Source organism: Centrocercus urophasianus, unplaced genomic scaffold, assembly GCF_019232065.1.
Source record: "Centrocercus urophasianus isolate 14NV4802_14NV808 unplaced genomic scaffold, USGS_Curo_1.0 seq_20, whole genome shotgun sequence".
Classification (NCBI taxonomy): Eukaryota; Metazoa; Chordata; class Aves; order Galliformes; family Phasianidae; genus Centrocercus; species Centrocercus urophasianus.
The window spans coordinates 14,769,239-14,795,730 of NW_024884756.1; the positions used below are offsets into that span (position 1 = coordinate 14,769,239).

Below are 26,492 nucleotides of genomic sequence, written 5' to 3' on the forward strand. Positions count from 1 at the left end.
TAATGAAGTTGGAAAGTGCATATGCAGTGCAACATATATCTTGAAAGGTCAGTAGGAGAGAGAACACTCCGCTCACTGCAGGAACCTCTTATTTCTTAAAACGTCTTGTCTTTGGATTTCTGCGGGTGGGTGGAGAGGAGGGTATCTTCTCTTAAAACTCTGTGCATATCTTAACTCTTACCTGACATCAAACCTATGAATTTAAAGAACACTGGGCTTAAAGGGCTCTGCATTACTCTTCCAGCTGGGTAATGTAGCTCTTTCCTTCGCCTGCTCTTTAACTGAATTGTGTCATATACTGTGCGCATTGTCTCGTCTTGTGCAGCGGATTTCGTGGAATGATGTAGCAGATGAGTATTTCTTTTTATCTCTTTTCTTTGAACTAGAACCACCTTCTTTTGTTAAGAAAATTGAAAACGTGACAGCTCTGGCTGGAGACAATGTTACGTTACAGGCTGTGGTGAAAGGGTCAGAGCCTATTTCTGTGATGTGGATGAAAGGCAAAGACATTATTCAAGATGATAACAAAGTGAGAGTGGCATTTGAACACGGGCTAGCAACACTGCAAATTACTGGTGTCCAGCTGAGCTCTGGTGGCAAATACACTTGTGTGGCTGAGAACGATGCAGGAAGTCAGTCCTGTTTTGGTGAACTGGCAGTTAAAGGTCAGTGGAGGAGTGCCATTTCCTCTGCATTGTCTCCCGCCTAAGAAGAGCAATTTACTTTTGTCCTTAACGCTGATTGTTTAATTCTGTTGTAGAACCTGCCAAAATCATTGAAAAATCCGAAGTTATTCAGGTGACAGCAGGAGACCCAGCCATTTTGGAGTACACTGTCACAGGCACTCCAGAGCTAAAAACCAAATGGTTCAAAGACGGAAAGCCACTACCTGCCAGCAAAAAATACAGGATCAGCTTTAAAAATAATGTTGCCCAACTCAAGTTTTATGCTGCTGAAATGCAGGACAGTGGCGAGTACACCTTTGAAATATCCAATGATGTGGGAATCAGCTCTTATACTACCAGCTTTACTGTGCTAGGTTGGTACCGGCTCTGGCAAAGATCCCTGCTATTCTGCTCTGAGTCTAGCAGAGCGAGAAGTAGAACTGTATTTCTCTTTTGTTCATGTATTTCTTTCTTTCATGTTTTTTCATACCCAACAGATCGCACTCTCCCTCCCTTCTTTACTAAACCACTGAAGAACATTGACAGCATCATTAGCACCTCGTGCCGTCTAGACTGCAAAATTTCTGGCTCTCTTCCAATGACTGTCTCTTGGTTTAAGCAGGACACTGAGATCACTACAAGCGCGAAGTACACAATACACTTTGCAGAAGGCTCTGCATCTTTGGAAATAAAACACCTAGATGCAAGTGATGCTGGAGTTTATATTTGCAGAGCCACAAACTCTGCTGGTAGCAAAGACAGCAGTAGTACTTTGTTTATAAAAGGTTTGGAAATTTGTTTCAAAATTCTTGCATTTTTTTTTCTTTTTGTGAGATAATGATTTTCTTCCCCAGAATGCAGGATGTTTATCTTATTCTTGGCAATTGTTTCCTTTCAATGCAATCTAGAGCCACCCAGCTTCATTGCAGAACCAGAGTCCCAGAATGTACTGCCTGCATCGACTGTGCGTTTCAAGGGCACATTTAAAGGCACTACACCGCTGACAGTGAAATGGTTTAAAGGTGATACTGAGCTGATGACTGGAGGAGCCTGCTACATTATGACAGAGGCATTAGCAAGTTACTTAGAGCTTTACGCAGTCAAACCAAATGACTCAGGAAAATACATCTGCAAAGTCTCCAATGTAGCTGGCTCAGTAACATCCACTGCAAAGTTGTTTGTAAAAGGTTTGCATTCCTACTGTCTTTTTGTCTTTCAGTGGCACTTTTTGCTGCCTTCTTGTTACTGAACGTTTTTCTTAAACCCACAGAACCTGCTGCTTTTACGGAGAAACTAGAGCCAGCTCACCTGGTGAAGAAAGGTGGATATGCTGAACTGACCTGTAAAGTCACTGGTACTCCTGAGATTAAAATCACATGGTTCAAGGATGACAGGGAGCTAAAAGAGAGTGACAAATTTAGGATGTCTTTCACAAAATCTTTGGCAGTACTTCATCTTACAGACGTTGAGACTGAAGACAGTGGGGAATATATTTGTGAGGCCAGAAATGATGCTGGGAAAGATACTTGCAGTACCATTGTTACAGTCAAAGGTGTGTGTGACTTCCAGCAACTCAACCAGTTTGTCTGTTCAAATTCTGTGCAGCTCTACAAGTTTCCAGAGTGTGATTAATATAAACTGCTCTTTCTCTCTTTTGCACTATAGAGTCACCTTATTTTAGAAAGGAGTTTCAATCCATGGAAGTCTTGAAGGATTCTGATGTGGTTTTGGAGTGTGAGGTGCTTGGTACACCTCCCTTTGAAGTGTTTTGGGTGAAGGATGATAAGCCTGTGCGGAGCAGTAAGAAGCATAGAATAAGCACTGAGAAATCTTTGATTAGCCTCCATGTCTTCAGGTTTGATGCGTCTGATGTTGGTGAATATCAGTGTAGAGTAACAAATGATGTGGGAAGCTGTTTCTGCAGTTCAGAGGTCACACTGAAAGGTTAGTGCAAGGTGGAAAACTCCACTAAGCGTGATTTTGTGCCAGTGTGGTTTCCATGCCACACAAGCATGAACCAGGCCTGTACTTACTTAGTCACTTTCTTCCTGCTAGAGCCTCCCCAGTTTTTGAAGAGGATAGAAAACATTAGTTCCCTTCGAGGGGGCACAGTCGTGTTTCAGGCTGCTGTTAAAGGCTCCTTGCCCATCACTGTGTCCTGGCTGAAAGACAGTGATGAAGTTATTGAAGACAGTAATATCAAAATGACCTTTGTGAACAATATTGCCACTCTTCTGGTGAAGTCTATTGAACTGAAACATGATGGAAAATATTTCTGCCAGGCTAAAAATGAGGCAGGAATTCAGAGGTGCTCTGCTCTGCTGACTGTCAAAGGTTGGTCCTACTCTGAATTGCAGTGACCTCAGTTTTTTTTCCAGTGTTGTTTTTACAGGTTACCTTAACACTCTGTCTTTCTGTTTAAAATAGAGCCTGCTACAATCGTGGATAAGGCTGTGTCAATAGATGTGACTGAGGGAGACCCAGCAACCTTGCAATGTAAATTTTCTGGAACAAAAGATATTACAGCCAAATGGTTCAAAGATGGCAAGGAATTGACTTTAGGCCCAAAATATAAGATCAGTGTTACAGATACTGTCTCAGTCTTAAAGGTACTTCATGCGGAAAAGAAAGATAGTGGGGAATATGTATTTGAGGTTCACAACGATGTTGGAAGAAGTAGCTGTTCTGCCAGCATCAATGTCCTAGGTGTGTATGACCTCTTTTAGTATTGGTTTTGTTTACTTTCTCTTATTCTGAGTTGACATCTACCACAGCCATGGTTGAATTTCGTACTTTGTCTTTTTACTCTGTCTTGGATAGATCTCATTATACCACCTAAATTCACCAAAAAGCTCAAGAAAATGGACAGCATTAAGGGATCTTTTGTCCACTTGGAATGTATAGTGTCTGGTTCTCATCCTATAAGTATCCAGTGGTACAAGGATGGTCAAGAAATAACAACAAGTGAAAAGCACAAATACTCTTTCCATGATAATACTGCCTTTCTGGAAATCAATAAACTCGAAGGCACAGACAGTGGCTCTTACACTTGTGAAGCAACAAATAAAGCAGGAAGCAACCAATGCAGTGGGTTCTTAACCGTCAAAGGTTTGAGCTCCTTCTTTTCTTTATTAGGTCTCTAATTCATAGTTTGGGAACTTTCCTAGAAGAAAGTAATCCTCTTTCTTTTTTTTTTCCTCCCATGTTATAGAGCCACCATATTTTGTGGAAAAGCCTCAGTCCCAAGAAGTTGTGCCCCATGCTAGGGTTCAGTTCAAAGCATTGGTGAAAGGCTCTACTCCTCTGCAGATAAAGTGGTTTAAAGACAGCCAGGAGCTCCTTTCTGGAGCCAATCGTTCTGTCTGGATGGATGACACATCTAGTGTGCTGGAGCTCTTCTCAGCTAGGATGTCTGACTCTGGAAACTACACTTGTCAGATAAGCAATGATGTGGGGACTGCAACATGTAAAGCAACTTTGTTTGTAAAAGGTGTGCAGCTCAGTGTTATTCACATCTTTGTTGTTCTGTTTTTTCTGTACAAATGAGGGGGAGGAGACAGGAAACACTTTTTGGAAAAGTTATTTCCAAAAACTGAATGTTATGAAACCTCACTTTTTTTGTCTGTCTTCTAGAGCCCCCCAGGTTTATTCAGATGCCAACTCCTGTAGTAGCTTTGCGTGAAGGACAGTCCACTACTTTTGAGTGCCATGTAGTAGGAACACCAGAGATACGTGTCACGTGGTACTTGGATGGGAATGAAATGACTGATGAAGCTAAGTACGGCATCTCTTTCATTGATGGTCTAGCCACTTTGAAAGTCACTCAAGCCAGAGTGTCAGATAGTGGGATTTATGTTTGTGAAGCCCACAACGATGCAGGTAGTGAGAGCTGCAGCATCGAGTTGAAAGTAAAAGGTTGGTTTTGAAAATTTTGTCATCATCCAACTGTGCCACATAACTAGAGTGATGAAATGGGGGAGACCATTACTCCCCTCATAATTACCAAGGTTACTATCCACTTTCCCTTTATTCCTCTTTATAGAGCCTCCAACATTTGTTCGAGAGTTGAGACCTACTGAGGTAGTAAAGGGTTTGGATGCCATGCTCGAGTGTGAGGTGACTGGTACTCCTCCATTTGAGGTGAAATGGCTGAAGAATAATAAGGAGATGTTCAGCAGCAAGAAATATGCTATCTCCACCAAAGAATCAATATTTACTCTTAATGTGACCAACTGTGACACCTCAGATGTAGGTGAATATCAGTGCATTATATCAAACGAAGTTGGAAGCTGTTCTTGTAGCACAAGGCTCAGCTTGAAAGGTCAGTCTCCTGAAAAGTACCCCAAAGATTACTGCCACTAGCTGAAGTACAGTGACTAAGATGACCTTATGTGATCTCTCCTTTATTCCCTTTCCATGACTTACCCTTCTACGCAATAAAACCTCACACCACAGAACCAGCATCCTTTGTCAAGAAACTGGAGAATGTCACTACTGTTTTGAAAGGCTCCGCATCCTTCCAGTGTGTCGTAGCAGGTGCTCAACCCTTATTTGTGTCATGGATAAAGGATGAGAAGATACTGGAAGATGATGAACACCACCACATTACCTTTGAGAATAATGTGGCCACATTGAAACTTACCAATGTCGACCTCAGCCACAGGGGGAGATATACCTGCCAGGCAAAGAATGAATCTGGAGTGGAGAAATGCTTTGCTTTGCTTTTTGTGCAAGGTGTGTAGCTGCACCCCTTCAAGCTCATCCTTGAAAATCAGTCACTTTTCAGTGTCACTAACAACCATTTTTGTACCACATTTGTATTTTGTACTTGTATCACAGAGCCTGCACGGATTATAGAAAAGGCTAAATCACTTAAAGTTACTGAAAGAGACCCTGTGACTTTGGAATGTACTGTGGAGGGGACACCAGAGCTCCGAATAAAATGGTACAAAGATGGCAGACAGCTTCTACCCAGTAGATATTACACAATGAGCTTTGAAAACAATGTGGCCAGTTTCAGGATTGAACCTGTATCAAAGGAAGATAGTGGTACATACAGTTTTAAGGTTGAAAATGACTTCGGAAGTAGCACCTGCGAAGCTATTCTGACTGTGCTAGGTTTGTATTGTCATTTGGCAAATTTGCCAATCTAACAAGAAGAGAGTGAAAAAAAAATAAAAAAAAAGTAGATTGTGAAAGATAAGCAGTAAAGTAACCAGTGCATTTTTGCCATGTTTTGTGTTGTACAGATCAAGCAATTCCTCCCTTATTTATCAAAAAGCTAACCAAAAAGGATACGGTTCTGGGATCTTCTATTCAGATGGAGTGCAAAGTCTCTGGATCACTTCCCATTTCTGCCAAATGGTTCAAGGATGGGAAAGAAATAACTGACAGTGCAAAATATAGAAGCCTGTGCCACGAGAACACCATGTCACTTGAGATTGCTAATCTAGAGCTGACAGACACTGCAAATTACACATGTAATGTCTCTAACATTGCCGGAAGTGATTCTTGCAGTGCTGTCCTGACAGTGAAAGGTTTGAAACTCTTTGACTACTTTTTTTTTCTTGAGAAAAACCTGTAAATCTTATGCTAATGTAGCACTCTTATACCTCTTAATGTTGGAAACTTGGTCTCCATTTTCTTGCTGGGATCTTTAACCTCTTATGCATTCAGTGCCTCTGCTTAACTTACTCATTTTCTTCATTCTTAGGCATTCTTGATATAACTTAACGTTTCTTTTTCTTAAAAACTGCAGAGCCACCAAGCTTCTTAGTAAAACCTGAAAGCCAGCAAGCCATCCCAGATTCCACGGTGGAATTTAAGGCCACACTAAAAGGAACACCACCATTTACAGTAAAGTGGTTCAAAGAGGATTTAGAACTTGTATCTGGTCCAACTTGTTTCATTGGGATTGAAGGGTCAACTGGGTTCTTAACCCTCTATTCAGTGGATTCTTCTAGGAGTGGGCACTACACTTGCCATATTTCAAATGATGTTGGCAGTGACTCTTGCACTACAATGTTGATGGTAACAGGTGTGCACATTTTCTTGCTGTTTTGAAGTCTTTCTGTCTATTTCTTTGCTTTTCTTTCTGCCATGCCCACCTTAGTGATCTTTGATACCTTGCCAAGTGAATTCCCTGCTCTGCATTTGCAACCCGTGCTTGTTTGACTTGCTCTTTTCCATCCTCTTTCTTTTCCAGTATTCAGACCTTTCTGACTCCACTTTTTTGGTTTTTTAGAACCACCCAAGTTTGCTAAGAAGCTAGAGGCAACAAAAATAGTAAAACAGGGTGACTCAGCCCGGCTTGAGTGCAAAGTAAGTGGATCTCCAGAAATGAAAGTAGTGTGGTTCAGAAACGACCATGAAATTGTTGCCAGTGAAAAATTCCGGACCTCATTCATCGACTCTATGGCTGTACTTGAAATGAATCATCTCAGTACAGACGAGAGTGGTGACTACATCTGTGAAGCTCAGAACCCTGCCGGCAAGGCCAGCTGCAGTACCAAAGTCACAGTGAAAGGTTAGCTGTCGTCTTCTTCCCTGAGTACATCCTATTTTTCCCTAGTGGTTCCCCCTCCCCCCCCGCCCCCTTGAAATCCACAAAAACATTAGATTCACTTCTAATTTCAGGCAGTACCTTTTTCTTCATGTTTTTTTGTTTTTTTGGTTTTTTTTCTTAATATCTCCTCACCTCTTCTTCCACAGTTTGAGGAAGAGTTATTTGTAATGCAGATGTGTACTAGACTAGGTGTTCCCCATGACTACCAAGTCTCCCCAAGGCCCAAGACAGGTAGATCTGCTATACTATGGAGCTGCAATATGAATTATGAAGAACAGATCCAAACTAATCAGTGTCAGTTTTACACCCTCTAGTACAGACTATGAGACCTATACCCTCTCTGTCAAAGATCACACCTCTATTTTTTACCTTTTCTACAAAGGAGCTCAGAGCTCTGAAAGCTCACCTGCCTTTCATGATGTGCCCAGAAAATTGAGTGAAGTCGTCGTACTTCTGTTGGTTGTCCCAGCAGTCTTGATGTGGAAGAGCTTATATAAATAAACTGTTGATCAAAGATTTCTATACTCCTTTCTAAAAATGATCCTTTCTTCCCTTGGTAGAACCTCCTGTGTTCAGCAGGAAGCCCTCTCCAGTAGACATGCTCAGAGGAACTGAGGTTAGCCTGGAATGTGAGATTTCAGGAACACCACCATTTGACGTTACCTGGTACAAAGACAAGAGACAGATCCGCAGTAGTAAGAAGTATAAGGTTACAGCAAAGAACTACCATACAAGCATTCGCATTCTTAATGTTGAAGTTGCAGATGTTGGTGAATATCAATGCAAAGCTCAGAACGACGTAGGAAGTGACACTTGCTTTTGCACGATGAAGCTGAAAGGTAAGATATTGGCCTTCTGTAGTGCTCCCAATGGCACCGCATTGCTCCTCTTTTTTGTAGACACTGTATTTACTACAACTGCATGTTTCTTGTCCAGAACCGCCGAAATTCGTGACAAAAATAAACAGCGTGACTGTTGTGGTTGGTGAACCAGTGGAGTTACAAGCAAGAGTGGAGGGCTCCCAGCCGATTTCTGTGCAGTGGCTTAAAGACAAGGAAGAAATTATTAGAGAAAGCGAAAACACAAAGATCACATTTATGGAAAATATTGCAACTTTACAGCTTGTACACACAGAAACAAGCAGTGCTGGGAAATATATCTGCCAGATCAGAAATGATGCTGGAAGTCGCGAGTGTATGGCTACCTTAACTATCCTAGGTTTGTAAAAAGCACAAATTTATAGAACATCTTCGTTAAGTTAGAAACTTGGTAATTTAGTATCAGATGCATCCTTTGCTTATGCTGCTGAATTCAAAACAGGCAAAACAGAGAATCCTGTGTCTCCAGTAAATATTAGCTGGGTTGCTTTTTTCCAGTTGCCCAAGGATAGAAGTGAAAGGAACTACAGGCCTCTTCACTGTGATGTTCGGTTGTCTGTATTCCTAAGCCATGTCTTCTGCTCATGCATGCTTGAAGAAAGACAGATAGTTGCGTTTATCTTCCAGAAGTTTCAAAATACTTGTTCTCCGTGTTGGAGAACATCTGAAATATCTAGTTTAGAGTGGGTTAAAAGATGGAAAAACAGAGTTGAAAATATTTCCCAACCCAACAAACTGAGACAACCTTAGTATCAAACATATAAGCCCTGAATTCAGTGTAATAATACTTGCAGATATTACTATTGATATCCAGTTTTCACTACACGTGTTAATTGTCTCTCCTTCCAGAGCCTGCAGTCATTGTAGAGAAGGCAGAGCCAATGAGGGTTACTATAGGAGATGCCTGTACTTTGGAGTGCAAAGTGGCAGGCACACCAGAACTATCCACTGGGTGGTTTAAGGATGGCAAAGAACTGACCAGCAGCCAAAAATACAGAATTACTTTTGTCAACAAAGTATCTACACTTAAAATTATGGACACAGAGAAAGAAGATGGTGGATTGTACACTTTTGCAGTGCAAAATGATGTGGGGAAAAGCAGTTGCACGGCATCGGTTGAAGTTTTAGGTTGGTTGTGTAGTTTGTCTTCTATCTTTTACTAAAACTTTCTTTTATTCGCATATTCTTTTCTTGATTCCATTCCTTTCCTCCTTTTCTTTCTAACAATGGATTTATTATATTTTTTTTATGCAGATCGAATAATTCCTCCTTCTTTCACAAGAAAGCTAAAGGAAACCCCTGGTGTCCTGGGTTCCTCAGCACTTCTTGAATGCAAAGTGGCGGGTTCACCTCCTATATCTATTGACTGGTTCCAAAATGGAATGAAGTTAGTTAGTGGGGAAAAACATAATATCACATTTACTGATAACCTGTGTATTTTAGAAGTGAATTCACTGAGCAATTCAGATACTGGAACTTACACCTGCAAAGCTACCAATGTAGCTGGTTCAGATGAATGCAGTGCTGTATTGACTGTCCAAGGTCAGTATATGATGGTCAGCAAGCTCTCTGAGCTAATCTTTTCTCTTTCTTTCTTAAAATTGCCTCTGGTCTTTTGTAAGCATATTGAGAGATATTACTGACTAGAAAGTAAAGGTTTTCTTCTTTAACTTCAGTAGGTATGTGGAAATGCTGGGGTTATGCTGTACCAACTGCCTTATCTCTCTTTTTCTCTTATATGTTTAGAACCACCATCTTTTGAGAGGACACCTGAGCCTTTGGATGTCTTGCCAGGCACAAGCGTAACTTTTACAGGTGTTATCAGAGGAACTCCTCCTTTTAAGGTGAACTGGTTTAGAGGAGCCAGTGAGCTTGTGCCAGGAGACAGATGCAATATTTACTTAGAGGACTCTGTTGTGGAGCTTGAGTTATTTGATGTAACCCCTCTCCAAAGCGGAGAATACACTTGTCTAGTGACTAATGAAGCTGGCAGGGCAAATTGTACAACACATCTTACAGTAAAAGGTTCGTAAATATTGCATTTCTTTGTATGCCCTAAAATACTGTTTCTTTCTTTCCATTTGTAACTGCTATGCTCAACGCTTCTGAATTCTTACCCTTCATTAGAACCGGCTGTTTTTGTGAAGAAACTGAGTGATCAATATGTGGAACCTGGTAAGCCCATCATCCTGGAGGGCACATACACGGGCAGCTTGCCCATCTCTGTGACATGGAAGAAGAATGGCCACACACTCGCTCAGTCTCACAAATGCAGCATCACTACCACAGAGAAATCCTGTATCCTGGAGATCCTTGACAGCACGAAAGAGGATGCAGGAGAATACACCTGCCATGTTGAAAATGAGGCAGGAAGAGATGTTTGTGAAGCTGTAGTATCTACTCTAGGTGTGTTCTTCCTTTTCTTCTTTTTCTTGCCTATTCTTTGAAGTATGTGCTTTCAAAAGCCTGGCACTATATAATGAGCCTATCTCATTGCTTCTCTTTTTAGAACCTCCCTATTTTGTTACACACATGGAACCTCTTGAGGTGTCAGTTGGGGATTATACAACATTGCAATGTCATGTTGCTGGAACCCCAGAAATTATTGTGTCTTGGTACAAAGGTGATACAAAACTCAGGTCTACTCCTGAGTACAAAGTGTTCTTTAAAGACAACATTGCTTCCCTCACTTTCAACAAAGTGGCTATCAATGACAGCGGCGAATATATCTGCAAGGCAGAAAACAGTGTAGGAACTGCATCTACAAAGGCTCTCTTAACAGTTCAAGGTGATGATTTTGTTCCAAATGCTTCTTTACTGTACTTCTTCTCTTGCAAAATTATATAAAAAATTGCTTCTTGGCATACATTTATCTTTTACTTGTTTTCTTCCAGAACGCAAACGACCACCTTCCTTTGCAAGAAGATTAAAAGACATCGAACACCCTGTTGGTTTACCCCTTAAACTTATGTGTCGACTCAATGGCTCAGAACCCATCACTGTGACTTGGCATAAAGATGGTGTGCAATTAAGTGATGACCACAGTGTGCACATGTCTTTTGTAGATAATGTTGCAGTGTTGCAACTGGTGCAAACAGAGATGAATCACACTGGGCAATACACCTGCACAGCCACTAATGCTGTGGGCACTGCCAACACAAGTGCTAGGCTTACAGTGACAGGTGTGTTGGCTTATAAAACTTTTGCCTGGATCACAGGTGCCTCCTTCCCATTTTATGTATGGAATGGTATCTGTGTTTTGGATTAACTTTTCTATGAGCTGTATGAGCATTATATTGTTTTTTTTGTGTGTGTGTTTCTAGAACCCAAGCAAGCACCTGTCTTTGATACTAAGCCAGAATCTATTGATGTGCCTTTTGGAGAAAGTGCTGATTTTGAATGCCATGTTACTGGAGCCCAGCCAATACAAATCACCTGGTCCAAGGATGGTCGGGAGATCCGAACTGGAGGAAACTTCAATATCACTTTTGTAGCAAACACAGCTCATCTTCGAGTGCTCAGAGTGGGTAAAGGAGACTCTGGCCAATATGCTTGCCAGGCTAGTAATGAAGCTGGGAAAGACTTTTGCTCAGCCCAACTCACTGTGAAAGGTATTTGTGATTAAGCCAACTTTGTTTGCATGTTCTCTTTCTCTTGGGTATAGAGGCCTCTTTATTAGTGAGCCTCATCTTCCACCCTTTTCAGCTTGGAAATACATAGAAGTGAGCTTTTCAGAAAGCAGACATGCCATGAGATGACTCTGCTGCTCTCATACTGTGTGCCAATAGAAAATTTGTGTACCTGCCAATTCTCCAAAGGGACAAATCTCTTTGCAAAGCTCTTTGTTGGTATGGAGAGCTGCACGTGATAATATCCTACTTCTTCATTAGTGCTTAAATTACACTTACAGGGGTATTCATGCGTAGTGATTATTCTATGGTAAAATACAACTATCTTGCATATTTCAGTTAGAGTTGTTAATTACTGATTTAACCTGGACTATAAGTTACTTAAGTTCTTCATGCAGAAATATGCCTTAAAGATATGCAAGCAAGTGCCACTGTACCTACCATTTTTGATGCTTCTGGGGTAGGATCCTGGGGGAGATGGGCTTGTCACTACATTTGTGCTGCTCTTGGAATATTTTCACCCCACAAAGGTAACTTCAAAATTTCTCTTGAGTGGAACAATCGTCGTTCAAGTGTCTTTTACACCTCCAGAGTGGGCGAAACCGAGTTTTGGTTCTTTTTGCCATCTTTAATCCTTCTTACATCTTTCCTTCTTTGTTGCACTCCAGTGCTCTTGTGCTCCCTGTGACTTTTGCTCAGCATTGTAGATTTCATGTGGCAAATGCGTGCTGTCATTCTCTACATACTTTTTTTCTGCAGAACCTCCCAAGTTCATCAAGAAGCCTGAAGCTTTGCAGTTTGTGAGGCAGGGAGACACGGTTCAACTTGAATGTAAAATCACTGGCACACCAGAGATCAAGATCACGTGGTACAAGAATGATCAGGCACTCCAGGCGAGCAACAGGCTCCACATGTCCTTTGTAGAGTCTACAGCAGTGCTAACTATCTTGGATGCCAGCGCTGAGGATGCCGGTGATTATATATGTGAAGCCCAAAACTCTGCCGGCGCTGCCAGCTGTAGCACTTCAGTATCCGTTAAAGGTCAGCAGCATGGCTCCACACACCACCGCAATCCTGATCCCACTTTCAGCTGCACACCGAGGCAGGGAGCTGCCACCGTGGTAGTTTTGGCTGCTGGGGCAGTGTCTCCAGCTGCTCTCACATTTGAACAGAGATGTGATATAGGCAACAGAAAGTAGGCAGAAAGTGGTAGTGGGTGTTGAACGCTGTGTAGCCACTCCCTTGCCCCTCCCCATTTAAGTCAATTGCAAGCTGAATAAGGCAAGGTTGCCAGCTCAGAAGAGAAGCATGGAATAGCTGGAGCACCAGCCATGGTGAGAGAGCTGGACACGCTTTGCAGCCATCTCTCTGCCTCCTTTTCATATACGTTGATTCAGACAGGAGTGAAATCTAGTAAGAGGAGGGCTTTTGCACTGAACCTAATTGATTGTAACTTTCATAATTGGAAAGAGATGGGGAAAGCTGGAATATGGTCCTGGAGAGAGGGGAGAATGACTCTGGGGGAGGGATCTGTGCTCTGATTCCAGATACAGAAGTGCCATATTGGCCTTGAGACTCTGAGTGCTTGGGATGAATTCCTGGAAAGATGTGCTCAGCATTTTTTAGAGGAGAGGCCATGTATTTGGAGACTAAATAGAAGAAGTACAGGCCTCCTTCCTGAATAAGTTGCCTTTTGATACTATCCAGAAACTTACCCAGGGAAGCAGTCTCACACTTTATGATGTGATTCTTTTTTTTATAGAACCGCCTGTTTTTAGCAAGGTGCCGAGCCCTGTGGACACACTTAAAGGCTCGGATGTTATCCTCCAGTGTGAGATAGCAGGGACTCCACCCTTTGAGGTGGCTTGGTTCAAGGACCGGAGGCAGGTTCGGAGCAGCAAGAAGTTCAAGGTAACAGCAAAGCACTCCATTGCCAGCCTTCACATACTCAGCCTGGAATCTCAAGATACTGGAGAATATCAGTGCAAGGCAATGAATGAAGTGGGGAGTGACACTTGTACCTGCCCAGTGAAATTCAAAGGTTTGTATGCTAAAGGATCAACAATACCAATGCCTTCTTTTCTTGATCTCCTGGCTGCATCTCTTTCAAGCACGCATGTGTGATTAATCTCCTCTGCCTCATTCTTACCATCAGAGCCCCCACGCTTCACCAAGAAGCTGAGTGACACTGCAATCTTCGTTGGAGAGCCAACAGCCCTGCAGGCAGTGGTGGAAGGGTCCCCACCAATTTCTGTTGTATGGCTGAAAGACAAGGGTGAAGTTATTAGGGAGAGTGAAAATGTCCAAATGTGGTTTATGGACAATATTGCAACTCTTGAGATTGCCAGTGCTGAGGGAGCGGATGTTGGAAAGTACATCTGTCAGATTAAAAATGACGCTGGCATGAGGGAGTGCTCTGCATTTTTACAAGTCCTAGGTGGGTATAGCCTGCTCCACAGGTACCATATCTTGTGGCTTGCAGTTTCCTCTACCACCTTTATTTGCTTCTTTTATCCTCTGCTTAGTGGTTTGCAGGTGAATTTCCTGATGATGCATTTTCCCTTTCCTTCCTGTTTCAGAACCAGCAGTCATCTTAGAGAAGACTGAGCCGATCACAGTGATGGCAGGCAACCCTTTTACCCTGGAGTGCAGAGTAGGGGGGACGCCTGAACTTATCACCAAGTGGTATAAAGACGGCAGAGAGCTGAGGAGTGACCGCAAATACCAGATTACCTTTTTCAACAATGTATCTACTTTGAAAGTCTTTTCTGCAGAGAAGAGTGACAGGGGCTTGTATACTTTTGAGGTGCACAATGAGGTGGGGGACAGCAGCTGCACTTCTTCAGTTGATGTTTCAGGTCAGCTCTCTATCTTTTTAAAGACAGGAGTTTTGGGTGGTTTTATTTTTTTCATTTTCCACTGAAAAAAAAAACAACCGACGTGCACTTTTCTTATTCTTCTTCTGCACTGTCTTACTTAGATCGCCTTGTTCCTCCTTCATTCTCAAGAAAATTAAAGGAAACAAATGGGGTGCTGGGATCCTCAGTGCTGCTGGAGTGCAAAGTGTCTGGCACGTCCCCCATGTCTGTGGCCTGGTTTCAGGATGGGAATGAGATTGTTGGTGGGGAAAAATACGAAATCTCATTCTTGGATAACATTTGTGCTTTGAAGCTGAATGCCCTGGATGTCACAGATACAGGGCCATATACTTGTGTGGCAACTAATGTGGCTGGATCTGATGAATGCAGTGCCTTCTTGACTGTACAAGGTCAGTGGAAGGGTATCACATACCCTTCTACAAAACGCTTCTTCCCTCTTTATACCATATCTCTTATTTCGTGTATTTTTTTCTGGTTTCTCCCTTGCACTCTCTTTATTTTAAACCTGTTTTAGATTTCATCCCCAACAGGAAATCTCCTATTAATATCTTTCTCCCTCTTCACTTCTTTGTGTGACCTTAGAACCACCTTCTTTTGTGAAGACACCTGATCCCCAGGAAGTTTTGCCTGGATCAAGTGTGACATTCACTAGCCATATCAAGGGCAGCACGCCCTTCAAAGTCACCTGGTTCCGAGGCATCAGGGAGCTGGTGCCAGACAGCACCTGCTCCATTTCTCTGGATGAGTCTAAGGCACAACTGCAGCTGTTCAACGTGGAGCCAGGGAGCAGTGGGGACTATGCCTGTGTTGTCACAAATGATGCTGGCAGTGCCTCTTGCACAACTCAACTCTTTGTGAAAGGTGTGTGTTTTGTCTATGCATAGATGTGTCTCTGCAGCACTGCCACACTTGTCCCTCACCTTATTGACCTGTGCCTCCACACAGAGCCTGCAGTCTTCATGAAGAAGTTAAGTGATTTCAGTGTAGAACAAGGAAAGTCCATTGTTTTGGAAAGTATCTACACGGGTACCCCTCCCATCTCTGTTACCTGGAAAAGAAATGGCATGCCAATAGCTCAGTCTCAACGCTGCAGTGTTACAACTACTGACAAATCTGGCATTCTTGAAATCTTCAACAGCACCAAGAGTGATGAAGGCGAATATACCTGTGAGGTGTCAAATGAAGCGGGTGGGGATATTTGTCACAGCCTTGTATCTATCTTAGGTACGCACCACCCTTGATCCCCTAGGGTACCCCAGTGATGCTCTGCCTCTACTCACTATGCTCTTTCCTCTCTAGAACCACCCTATTTCATCACACACCTGGACCGTGTGGAGGTGAAGATTGGCGAGCCCTTGGTCTTAAAATGCCAGATTGGTGGCGCACCAGAAATCAAGGTGTCTTGGTACAAAGAAGACACCAAACTCAGATCAACACAGGCTTACAAAATGCACTTCAAGAATAACGTGGCCACGCTGGCATTTTCCACCGTGGAGGACAGTGACATTGGAGAATATACCTGCAAAGCAGAAAACAGTGTTGGCTTTGCTACTACCACAGCTTTGCTTGTTGTTAAAGGTGATGGGCCCAAGGCCACTCTTTGCTGGGGTATTTTGTAGAAACTCTTTGTTGTCTACAAAAAGGGGTGCTTACTGGATTCTGCATGTTAAGTAATTCTAGGTTAACAGGATAGCTTCCTACTTATGGTGATGATTATTATTGTCTTGCAGAACGTCAACTTCCACCTACATTTGCCAGGAAACTGAAAGATATTCAGGAAACTGTTGGTGCTCCAGTGACTTTTGATTGCCGTATAAATGGCTCAGAGCCTATCCAGGTCTCTTGGTACAAGGATGGGGTTCTCTTAAGTGACAGCGATAATGTGCAGTCAACCTTCTTAAATAATGTTGCAACTCTTCAGATCTTGCAAACTAATATGGCTTACTGTGGTCAATACACTTGCTCAGCCCAAAATGCCCTGGGAACTGCATCTTCCAGTGCTAAGCTTCTCCTTACAGGTTTGTATCTTGCTCTTAAACAGAGATACTTTGTATCTATTTCCTCTTCTATTTTTTCACTCTTTCTGGCACTCTACTCATTGTATGGTGGTAAGGGAGTATGGGCATGGTGTCATGAGTTGTGTGGTAAAGTTTGATGGTGAGATCTGCCATGCCTTCCTCTTTGCAGAACATCTACAACCACCCTTCTTTGACATCAAGCCAGTATCTATTGATGTGGCACTAGGGGAAAGGGCAACCTTTAAGTGCCATGTGACTGGCTCCGCACCCATGAGGATTGTGTGGACCAGAGACAACAGAGAGATCCGCCCAGGTGGCAACTACAAGATGATGCTGGTGGAAAACACGGCCAGCTTGGTGGTCCTAAAAGTGGGTAAAGGAGATGCTGGACTCTACACCTGTACTGCCAGCAACAGTGTTGGAAAGGATGCATGCGCCGCTCAGCTGGCTGTACAAGGTACTGCTTGGAGCTCTACTGTTCAGCAGACTTTGATTTGCGAAGTAGACACCCTGAATAGTCCATATGTGAGACTAACAATCTTTTCAAGAGGGTACAGTGAAATTTGTTATTTCATGTAAATACTATTTTAATATTTAAATGCTTATCCATCTTCCTTTTGGTCTGATACAGTGAGTCCTACTAGAGGAATTCTCTCACTGAAATGTTAAAATTTACTTAATACCACGTTGTGCCTTTATGAATGATCCCATCAGCCAGCAAAAGCTGTCTGCCTTAAAGTCTTTCTGTAGAAATGTCATTCACTAACTGATCTAGAAGAGGGAACGGTAGCTGGAAGAAGCAGATTATCCTAAGAGACTTAAACGTGTTTTTTGTGTGTTCAGTTCCTGCAAATATTTTCACTCTTCCAGCGTAAAATCATTGAAAACCACTGTTGTTGAATAGGAAAAATTGTAGAATCTAGGGGCAGACCTGGTGGCGAAACAATCATTCTGCCAACACTTCTCTACATAGTGTGTGGATGTAATGGTTTTTTGAAGGTCTAATTTTAAAACTGGCCCCGTGTAAGTGGCACTTGTATCTTACTGTAATTTCCTTAATGTAGGTGGGAACCTTGGTTATATTTATAGCTGTTCCGGATATCTTATTCCTGCTTATTTTATGAAAGGACAAACATAAAGTCAACTACTTAAATGATGTATGACTTTCTATGTCCCTGTTGTTTCAGGGGCGTTCTTTTCTTCCACTGTGTAAGCTTTGAGGTGAAAAAAACAACAGAACAGCACACATGTGCATGCAAACATTTCAAGAGTAAATACTGTAACTTCTACTCTGAGACAAAGAACAGAAGAAGCTGAACCACCACTAAGATTTTGTAAAAAATACACATCAAAAGTATTAGATAGATCTGGAGCATATTCTTTCCATACAGATTTTTCTCTCTGGGTGTATGAGGACTGTGGCAAACTGCATTACCTGTGGATTCAGTGGCAAATAGAGATTCTATTCTTATATAGATTGTCCTACGAAAGTTATTGAAATACTGTAGCAAGAAATCTTATTTAAAGAAATCTCTTTTTAAAGAAAGAAATCTCTTTTGAAGGTTTCAAGCTTGCTTGCACCAAAATCACAATTTTGCTTATTGTGAATGATAACAGTACTAATATGTTCTTTTGACTGAAGTTACTGTTCATAGAAGGATCTTGACTAACCTTATTAATTCTCTTACTCTGCAACTCTTTATTCACAAAGTTGTGAATCGATCCTTTTATGTTTTTTAATCTTATCATTACTTACATTCTTTAGAATTTGTACGGTTTTCTCTTTTCTTATAATTTGTCATAAAATTCCTACAGTACTTGGAAGTGTAATATTATGTATGAATTGGTTTACCTTTTTTTTTTAATTTGGGAAGTTGCTGTCTCATCTTTATGATATATATAGCTTTGTTTCTAGAATCAAGATCTTGTGTCCAACTGACTTTCAGCATCTCCCAGTTTTTTAAATTAAATTTTAAATTAAATTAGATTTAGTGTTCCAAATCTGTAGCTTTAATAACTCTTTTAGAAACTACTTAACATTTGAAGTACGTGCTTTACTAAGCTATGTTCTCATTTTTGGAAAGAAATTGAGTCAGAGTGTGACTGGCCAGCAACTGACCAGTATGCAGACAGGCAATCATCTGTTTATCAGTGTGAAAATTGATAGTAAATTACTGAGATTTCAAGAATTCTTGTGTTAACAAGACATCATCTCTATTTTTAGAAACTCAAAGGAAGTTTTGTTACTAACAACATAGGATCTTCTGTAAACATCCCACAGGTTGAAGGAACCCAGAATAAAACAGATATTCTTCCTACACTTTGCAGACGGATGCGCAAACAGGGACTTAACTGTAGAAAGATCTGTTGGTTTCACCCACATTACCACCTCATCATTCTACTACATCTATCTTTGATCCAGGCGTATTCAGAGTCTTGTGATTCTGAATCATTCATGTGTTACTTTTGATGTAAAACATCAAACATCTGCTCCTTTCTCTCCTAACAGAAAAGAATGTAACTATCTAGTTTACTGTGCAGTCACAGGATCTTTATAACCAATTTCAGTAATACCAACCATCTCATAATTCTTCCCAGCATGACTGTTTTGAACATCTTTTATTTGTGGTGCCTAAATGTAAGCTCCTGGACTTTTCTTCCTTGTATGCACCTTTATGTTTGGTTTTGCAATGAATGTGTGAAGGGTTTTAACTTGGGTATATTTATTGACTGTATCAATTCTTAATGACCTGTTAGGTTATAAAGCAGTTGCTATAATACTCAGCATAAGTTCTCTTAATAATTCCTAGCTGACTAGTTTGAATTCTTGCATTTCTGTCGTCATTCTTATTATCCACATATTGCAAGAGGATATTATTAAAGAAAACCACACGTCAGCTGATCTAAACTGGATGTATAGAAAGAGAAGTAGAATGGGAAAGTAAAATAAGGAAAAACTAACTGAAATGCCAACAGAGAATTTGTTTGCTACCTAATATACATTTTGGACAAACTTGAATTAATAATAATAACAAACATAGAAATTACAAAGTTAGAATGTTTGCATAAGTCCCCAAAGTTTATATTTTCTGTTACGTATTTACCTGCTTTTTCAAAGAATCAGCACAGTTCAAAGCATCATCTCCCATTTTTGGCTTTCCAGAACCGCCAAGGTTTATTAAGAAACTAGACTCTTCAAGACTTGTGAAACAACATGATTCCACTAAGTATGAGTGCAAAGTAGGTGGATCTCCTGAAATTAAAGTCACCTGGTACAAAGGAGAAACTGAGATCCATCCAAGTGAAAAATATAGCATGTCCTTTGTGGATTCGGTGGCAATCCTTGAAATGCACAACCTCAGTGTTGAAGACACTGGTGACTACAGTTGTGAAGCCCAGAACCCAGCTGGTAGTGCTAGCACCAGCACCTCACTGAAAGTGAAAGGTGAGAATCCAAGTTCTTCCCCGTGCCTTTCTGCCTGTATGAGTACTCCTGTGTGGAAAAGCTGTTAAATCTCACTTTCTTTAATAGGAAGGGACAAAACCTGTTGGAAAAGATGCAGAGTCTCTTGCCTGCTTGTTATGCTGTGGGAGATCTCTTTTATTTATCGTTTGCCTTTTTTATTCAGTATCAGTTTGACTACTTGAATACTCTCCCCTCTTTAATGTCCTCTGCTCAAATAACACAAATTTTAACTCCTTTGTTTCAGCACCCCCTGCTTTTACCAAGAAGCCTCATCCAGTCCAGACCTTGAAAGGGTCTGATGTTCATCTGGAATGTGAGCTTCAGGGCACACCTCCATTCCAGATTTCATGGTATAAAGACAAGCGAGAAATTCGAAGCAGCAAGAAATACAAGGTCATGTCTGAGAACTACCTTGCTAGCATTCACATTCTCAATGTGGATACTGCAGATGTTGGTGAATATCACTGTAAAGCTGTAAATGATGTGGGAAGTGACTCCTGCATTGGCTCTGTAACACTGAGAGGTTTGTATACAGATTGGCATCTTCTCAGAATGTCGTTGTTCCCGTTACTGTCCTCCTACTTTTCCTTTTCTGGACTGTGATTTTTACAATCTTCTCTTAAATAGCACCACCAACCTTTGTGAAGAAGCTGAGTGATATCACTGTTGTGGTTGGGGAGACAATTGAACTACAAGCTGCAGTTGAAGGAGCACAGCCCATTTCTGTTCTGTGGTTAAAAGACAAAGGGGAGATCATTAGAGAAAGTGAAAATCTTTGGATTTCCTATTCAGAAAACGTTGCATCTTTGAAGATTGGAAATGCAGAACCAGCCAATGCTGGGAAATACATTTGTCAGATAAAAAATGATGCCGGATTTCAGGAATGCTTTGCCAAACTAACAGTGCTCGGTGGGTAGCATGGGATAACAAAAACAACAGCAATAAAAAAACACTAATGCTTAAAAATTTCAATTTTTACGGTACTAATAACTCTTGCATTGTTGTTTTTTAAAATGTTGTGACTTACATCTCATTGCAGAACCTGCAGTCATTGTAGAGAAGCCTGGTCCAGTGAAAGTTACAGCTGGAGACTCTTGTACTCTGGAATGCACAGTAGATGGCACACCAGAGCTTACTGCTAGGTGGTTTAAGGATGGGAATGAATTGTCTACTGACCGTAAATACAAAATCAGTTTCTTCAACAAAGTATCTGGGCTTAAGATCCTCAATGCAGGACTAGAAGATAGTGGAGAATATACTTTTGAGGTGAAAAACAGTGTTGGTAAAAGCAGCTGCACTGCTTCAGTGCAAGTTTCAGGTTAGTTGTCTACTCTTTTTGAGTCATATCTGATCAAAAGTTCCTTTACAATGCCTTTATGTAGCATACTGTTTCTTATGACTGACAGTCTGGGAGACTCACTGCTTGTATAATTTTTCAGTTCTTTTGCACATGACGGTGACAAGAGTCAGGGATAGATGCCTATCTGACATCTTAGGGGCAGGAACTGCTGCAAGGATTTGATTTTTTCACCTTTAATCCAAGCGTCTTTTTTCAGACAACTAGTGCAATATTATGTAGTATAAAAAATACTTAAAAACAAACAAACAAAAAATCCTGCCCTTTAAAAGAGTGTGAGTAAAATCTCCAGCCTTAGTCATCAATATCCTTAGTCATCAACTCTCCACTTCTCATTGACATAGGCATGCAGGAGCAGATTAATAATGTATGTACAGTAAAAGAAATCGAACTGATTTTATGATACATAGAGAACATTCTGTAATTTAAGCTTCTGTACAATAGTTTTTCATTTATTTTATTATTTTTTTTAAACAAATACAGATCGTATTATACCACCTTCTTTCACAAGAAGACTGAAAGAAACATACGGTCAGCTGGGTTCTTCTGCTGTTCTGGAGTGCAAAGTTTATGGGTCACCGCCCATTCTTGTTTCCTGGTTTCATGATGGACAGGAGATTACCAGTGGAGACAAATATCAGGCTACCCTGACAGACAATACTTGTTCTCTGAAAGTTAATGAGCTTCAGGAATCTGATATGGGAACTTATTCATGTACAGCTACTAATGTAGCTGGATCTGATGAATGCAGCACATTTTTGAGTGTTAGAGGTCAGTATCTGTCAGATACACTTATTTGTTTGCAAAAAGTCTTAATTCTTTTGTTACACGCTCTTCATCAGAAGATCAAGAGTACTACTTCTTTGTCTGTTTTATTTGTATACTTAGAGCCACCATCTTTTGTGAAGAAACCTGAACCACTTAATGTTCTATCTGGAGCAAACATCACATTTACAAGTATCGTGAGAGGCTCTCCTCCATTGGAAGTTAAATGGTTTAGAGGTAGCGTTGAGCTAGCATCAGGACACAAATGCAACATTACCTTGCAAGACTCCATTGCAGAATTGGAGCTATTTGATGTACAGCCACTTCAGAGTGGAGACTACACGTGCCAAGTCTCTAATGAGGCAGGGAAGATTTCTTGCACAACACATCTTTTTGTCAAAGGTTTGTGCAGACTATTTCTTACACTTCTTCATAGAAATAATATGGCTTTACTTAATTTATTTTCTTCTTATTGTTTGTTATAGAACCAGCGAAGTTTGTGATGAAGGTGAATGATTTAAGTGTAGAGAAAGGAAAAAATTTAATCTTGGAATGCACATATACGGGTACTCCACCAATTTCAGTGACGTGGAAGAAAAATGGAATAATATTAAAACAATCTGAAAAGTGTAGCATCACTACTACAGAAACTTCTGCCATACTGGAAATCCCTAATAGCAAACTGGAAGATCAGGGGCAGTATTCTTGCCATATTGAAAATGACTCTGGGCAAGATAATTGTCATGGTGCAATTACAATACTAGGTGCGTCATCAAGCCACTATCATTTTATCAGCTGCTATTTCAACCACTAGTAGTCACTGTGCCATACCTTTTTTTTCCTTTTTTTTTTTGTGCTAATACCATGTGTTTGTTCTTTAGAACCACCTTACTTCGTTACACCTTTGGAGCCAGTGCAGGTGACTGTTGGGGATTCTGCGTCCTTACAGTGCCGGGTTGCTGGAACACCCGAAATGATTGTGTCATGGTACAAAGGGGATACAAAGCTGAGAGGAACAGCTACTGTGAAAATGCACTTTAAGAACCAAGTTGCCACTCTGGTCTTCAGCCAAGTGGACAGCGGTGACAGTGGGGAGTACATCTGCAAAGTAGAAAATACTGTTGGGGAAGCTACTTCATCTTCTTTGCTTACCGTTCAAGGTGAATAATTCTTTCTAAAAATTAGGAAAATTGCCTACGTTTCTTAAGTATATTTGCTCTTTCAAAAACTAAGATAACTTTTTCTTTCTTAAAAGCTTTGCTCTTTCCTGGCCAGTAAGATACCCTGTCTTCTATTAACAAAGGCCTTCCATTAAAACAAATTGAAATTAATCTCTCACTGATCCCATTTCTTCTGTAGGAATAGGAGGTTCTGCATCTTCATTACACACTTAGGGAATTTTTCTGATGGTTTCTGCCTGACAGTCCTGGGTGTTAAATAGGCTAACTGAGGGCCGAATTGTTGTATATTTTCCTACAACCAGATGTACTGTGGTATTTATACATCAGCTCCCGAATTAAATGATATTGTGGATGAAATTTTTTGATGAGTTATTAGCAGAAATGCATTTTATGAATCGCTTAATCAGTGATTACTGGTGAGCACTGCAACAGTTGTGTAGCTTTTGAAAGCACTCACCGTACAATACATGTTTTCTTACAGAGCGTAAACTTCCTCCTTCTTTTACAAGAAAATTGAGAGATGTTCATGAAACTGTTGGCTTGCCGGTTACATTTGATTGTGGCATTGCTGGTTCAGAACCTATTGAAGTATCTTGGTTTAAAGACAATGTGCGTATAAAAGAAGACTACAATGTTCACACATCCTTCATAGATAATGTAGCAACTCTGCAGATTTTGAAGACCGAGAAGAGCTTTATGGGGCAATATACCTGCACAGCGAGCAATGCTATTGGAACTGCTTCTTCTAGTGGCAAACTTGTCCTTACAGGTCTGTGGGCTGTGAATTATTGAATGGAAATATCTTAAAACTCACTTTTACTTTATATATGAATTTAATATTGTAAAAATAGTAGTATTTATTTCAGGGAGGTTTATGACAGCAAATTGAGATGTTAACATGATGCTTTTTATTTCCTTTGCTCTTCAGAGGGGAAGACTCCTCCATTCTTTGATACCCCAATTACACCTGTGGATGGTATTGTTGGAGAAAGTGCTGACTTTGAGTGTCACATTTCTGGAACACAGCCAATTAGAGTCACCTGGGCAAAAGATAACCAGGAAATTAGAACAGGAGGAAACTATCAGATCAGTTACGTAGAAAGCATAGCCCATTTGACCATCTTGAGAGTTGACAGGGGAGACTCTGGAAAGTATACATGCTATGCTAGCAATGAAGTTGGAAAGGATTCTTGTACAGCACAACTGAATGTTAAAGGTACTGAATAAATAATACTTTGTGTGTACATTTCTTTTAATTGAAAAGGAAGCTAGCTTAATTGCTGCAGGACAAGTTTGAGAAAAAACTTGAAGCATAACTTTTGTGATACACCTCAAAAACACCTATCTGGAAGTACGTACAAGTCTTTGGAGGGAATTTGGAAGGGTCATTAACAACAATGGGAGAAGGAAAGAAATAATATTGTCTTCAAACTAATTTCTTTATTGTCTTTGGATTATTTCTTTCTTGATAACTCAACGAAAATCTTGTGTTTTTAAGGTCAGTTGCCTTAGATCAATGTAAAAAATGTGGGGATTTTTGTAGTTGCTTTTATGCACATAGGAAAATTAACTAACAGTGAATGTATGATTAAGACACTTGCTATTGATCTTGGCTTACTCTCACTTAAAAATGGAAAAACAGTCCTGTTTAAATGAGAGCAAATACTGATTCCCCAATGTTATTTTTTTTCTTGAAATAATTTATTTAGATTTATTCATTTCAGGTCTGATGCATGTGTTCTTTCTTTACAGAACGAAAAACTCCACCTACTTTTACTCGGAAACTGTCTGAAGCAGTAGAAGAAACAGAAGGGAATGAACTTAAACTTGAGGGCCGGGTTGCTGGTTCTCAACCTCTCACTGTTTCTTGGTATAAAAACAATCAGGAAGTTCATTCAAGTCCTCACTGTGAAATATCATTCAAAAACAATACCTTGCTTTTGCATATCAAGAGTGTAGGGCAATCAGATGCTGGTTTATATACCTGCAAGGTGTCCAATGAAGCAGGAAGTGTGTTGTGTACATCCTCTGTTGTTATCAGAGGTTAGTTGAAGCCATGTTTTTCTTTACTTCTTACTTTTTCTTGGTATGTTAGCTGCAAATATACAGCTTCTATCTTATAAACTTGTACAGTTAATAAATTAATTGCATGTGATTATATGTGTTTGCTTACCTTAACATCAATAGTTTGTACTGAGATGGACAAGATAAAGCTGATTTGAACCACAATATCAAGGAATCTTTCAATTTGGGGGAAATCAAACCATTTCTTCAGGGAGTGGCTTCTTTATTTATTCACTACTTACTATGAATTATCTAAAGTAAACATTGAAATCTTTAACATGATATTTTGGTTGAATATTTAATCATTCTCTCTTTTTTTTTTTCTTTTTTTTTCTTTTTAAGAGTAACAATTTTTCTATGCACTTACAACTAAGCTGGAGAAGCATGGCACATTGTCCTAATGCTACTGCAGGAGATTCTATATTTGTTTCTCTACCAGTGCTTATGTAGTTTACAGACTAACAGCAGTACATTAGTTCTACTATTTTTTGCATGTGAATGTCCTTACTGTGTGCAGAGAATGTGTTATGTAAAGCACTCATTGTATGTTTGCATTCAAAGCATACTGTCTAGATAGTAATTATATTTCCTAAAACTATGATTGGGATTCTCAGACTTCTTATTCTTGCTCATTCCTTGTCATTTTCTTTCTTAAGAATCACATGTATCTCTTTCTCCTACATTCTTAATCATACTTTCCTTCTTGGAGAATTCACTGAAGCATTTTCGCCTTTCAGAACCAAAAAAGCCTCCAGTTTTTGACCAGCCTCTTCAGCCAGCAGCAACAGAAGAAGGTGATACCTTGCAGCTCAGCTGCCATGTCAGAGGATCAGAGCCAATCCGGATTCAGTGGCTGAAGGCAGGAAGAGAAATAAGAGCTTCAGAAAGATGCAGCTTCAGCTTTGCTAATGGAGTAGCTCTTCTGGAACTTGCTGCAGTTACCAAATCTGATTCAGGAGAATACGTGTGCAAAGCTTCAAATGTGGCTGGCACTGACACTTGCAGATCTAAAGTGACAGTTAAAG

At 40.5% G+C, this 26,492-nt stretch overlaps 1 protein-coding gene across 1 annotated transcript in view; it reads left to right on the plus strand.

Annotated features, from left to right (window-relative positions):
• Positions 1 to 26,492, plus strand: part of LOC122162068 (titin-like) — a 236,491-nt gene that overhangs the window by 54,679 nt on the left and 155,320 nt on the right. Inside the window, exons 46-77 of the mRNA XM_042821962.1 lie at positions 6,910 to 7,191; positions 7,791 to 8,069; positions 8,167 to 8,448; positions 8,958 to 9,236; positions 9,363 to 9,650; positions 9,855 to 10,133; positions 10,236 to 10,514; positions 10,618 to 10,896; positions 11,003 to 11,290; positions 11,432 to 11,719; positions 12,497 to 12,778; positions 13,500 to 13,778; positions 13,893 to 14,174; positions 14,317 to 14,595; positions 14,718 to 15,005; positions 15,199 to 15,477; positions 15,562 to 15,840; positions 15,916 to 16,194; positions 16,347 to 16,634; positions 16,804 to 17,091; positions 19,798 to 20,079; positions 20,345 to 20,623; positions 20,728 to 21,009; positions 21,140 to 21,418; positions 21,941 to 22,228; positions 22,346 to 22,624; positions 22,708 to 22,986; positions 23,104 to 23,382; positions 23,885 to 24,172; positions 24,332 to 24,619; positions 25,156 to 25,446; positions 26,205 to 26,492. Of these exons, the coding sequence (XP_042677896.1) occupies positions 6,910 to 7,191; positions 7,791 to 8,069; positions 8,167 to 8,448; positions 8,958 to 9,236; positions 9,363 to 9,650; positions 9,855 to 10,133; positions 10,236 to 10,514; positions 10,618 to 10,896; positions 11,003 to 11,290; positions 11,432 to 11,719; positions 12,497 to 12,778; positions 13,500 to 13,778; positions 13,893 to 14,174; positions 14,317 to 14,595; positions 14,718 to 15,005; positions 15,199 to 15,477; positions 15,562 to 15,840; positions 15,916 to 16,194; positions 16,347 to 16,634; positions 16,804 to 17,091; positions 19,798 to 20,079; positions 20,345 to 20,623; positions 20,728 to 21,009; positions 21,140 to 21,418; positions 21,941 to 22,228; positions 22,346 to 22,624; positions 22,708 to 22,986; positions 23,104 to 23,382; positions 23,885 to 24,172; positions 24,332 to 24,619; positions 25,156 to 25,446; positions 26,205 to 26,492 (9,048 nt within the window). The remainder of the gene's footprint in view (positions 1 to 6,909; positions 7,192 to 7,790; positions 8,070 to 8,166; positions 8,449 to 8,957; positions 9,237 to 9,362; positions 9,651 to 9,854; positions 10,134 to 10,235; positions 10,515 to 10,617; positions 10,897 to 11,002; positions 11,291 to 11,431; positions 11,720 to 12,496; positions 12,779 to 13,499; positions 13,779 to 13,892; positions 14,175 to 14,316; positions 14,596 to 14,717; positions 15,006 to 15,198; positions 15,478 to 15,561; positions 15,841 to 15,915; positions 16,195 to 16,346; positions 16,635 to 16,803; positions 17,092 to 19,797; positions 20,080 to 20,344; positions 20,624 to 20,727; positions 21,010 to 21,139; positions 21,419 to 21,940; positions 22,229 to 22,345; positions 22,625 to 22,707; positions 22,987 to 23,103; positions 23,383 to 23,884; positions 24,173 to 24,331; positions 24,620 to 25,155; positions 25,447 to 26,204) is intronic.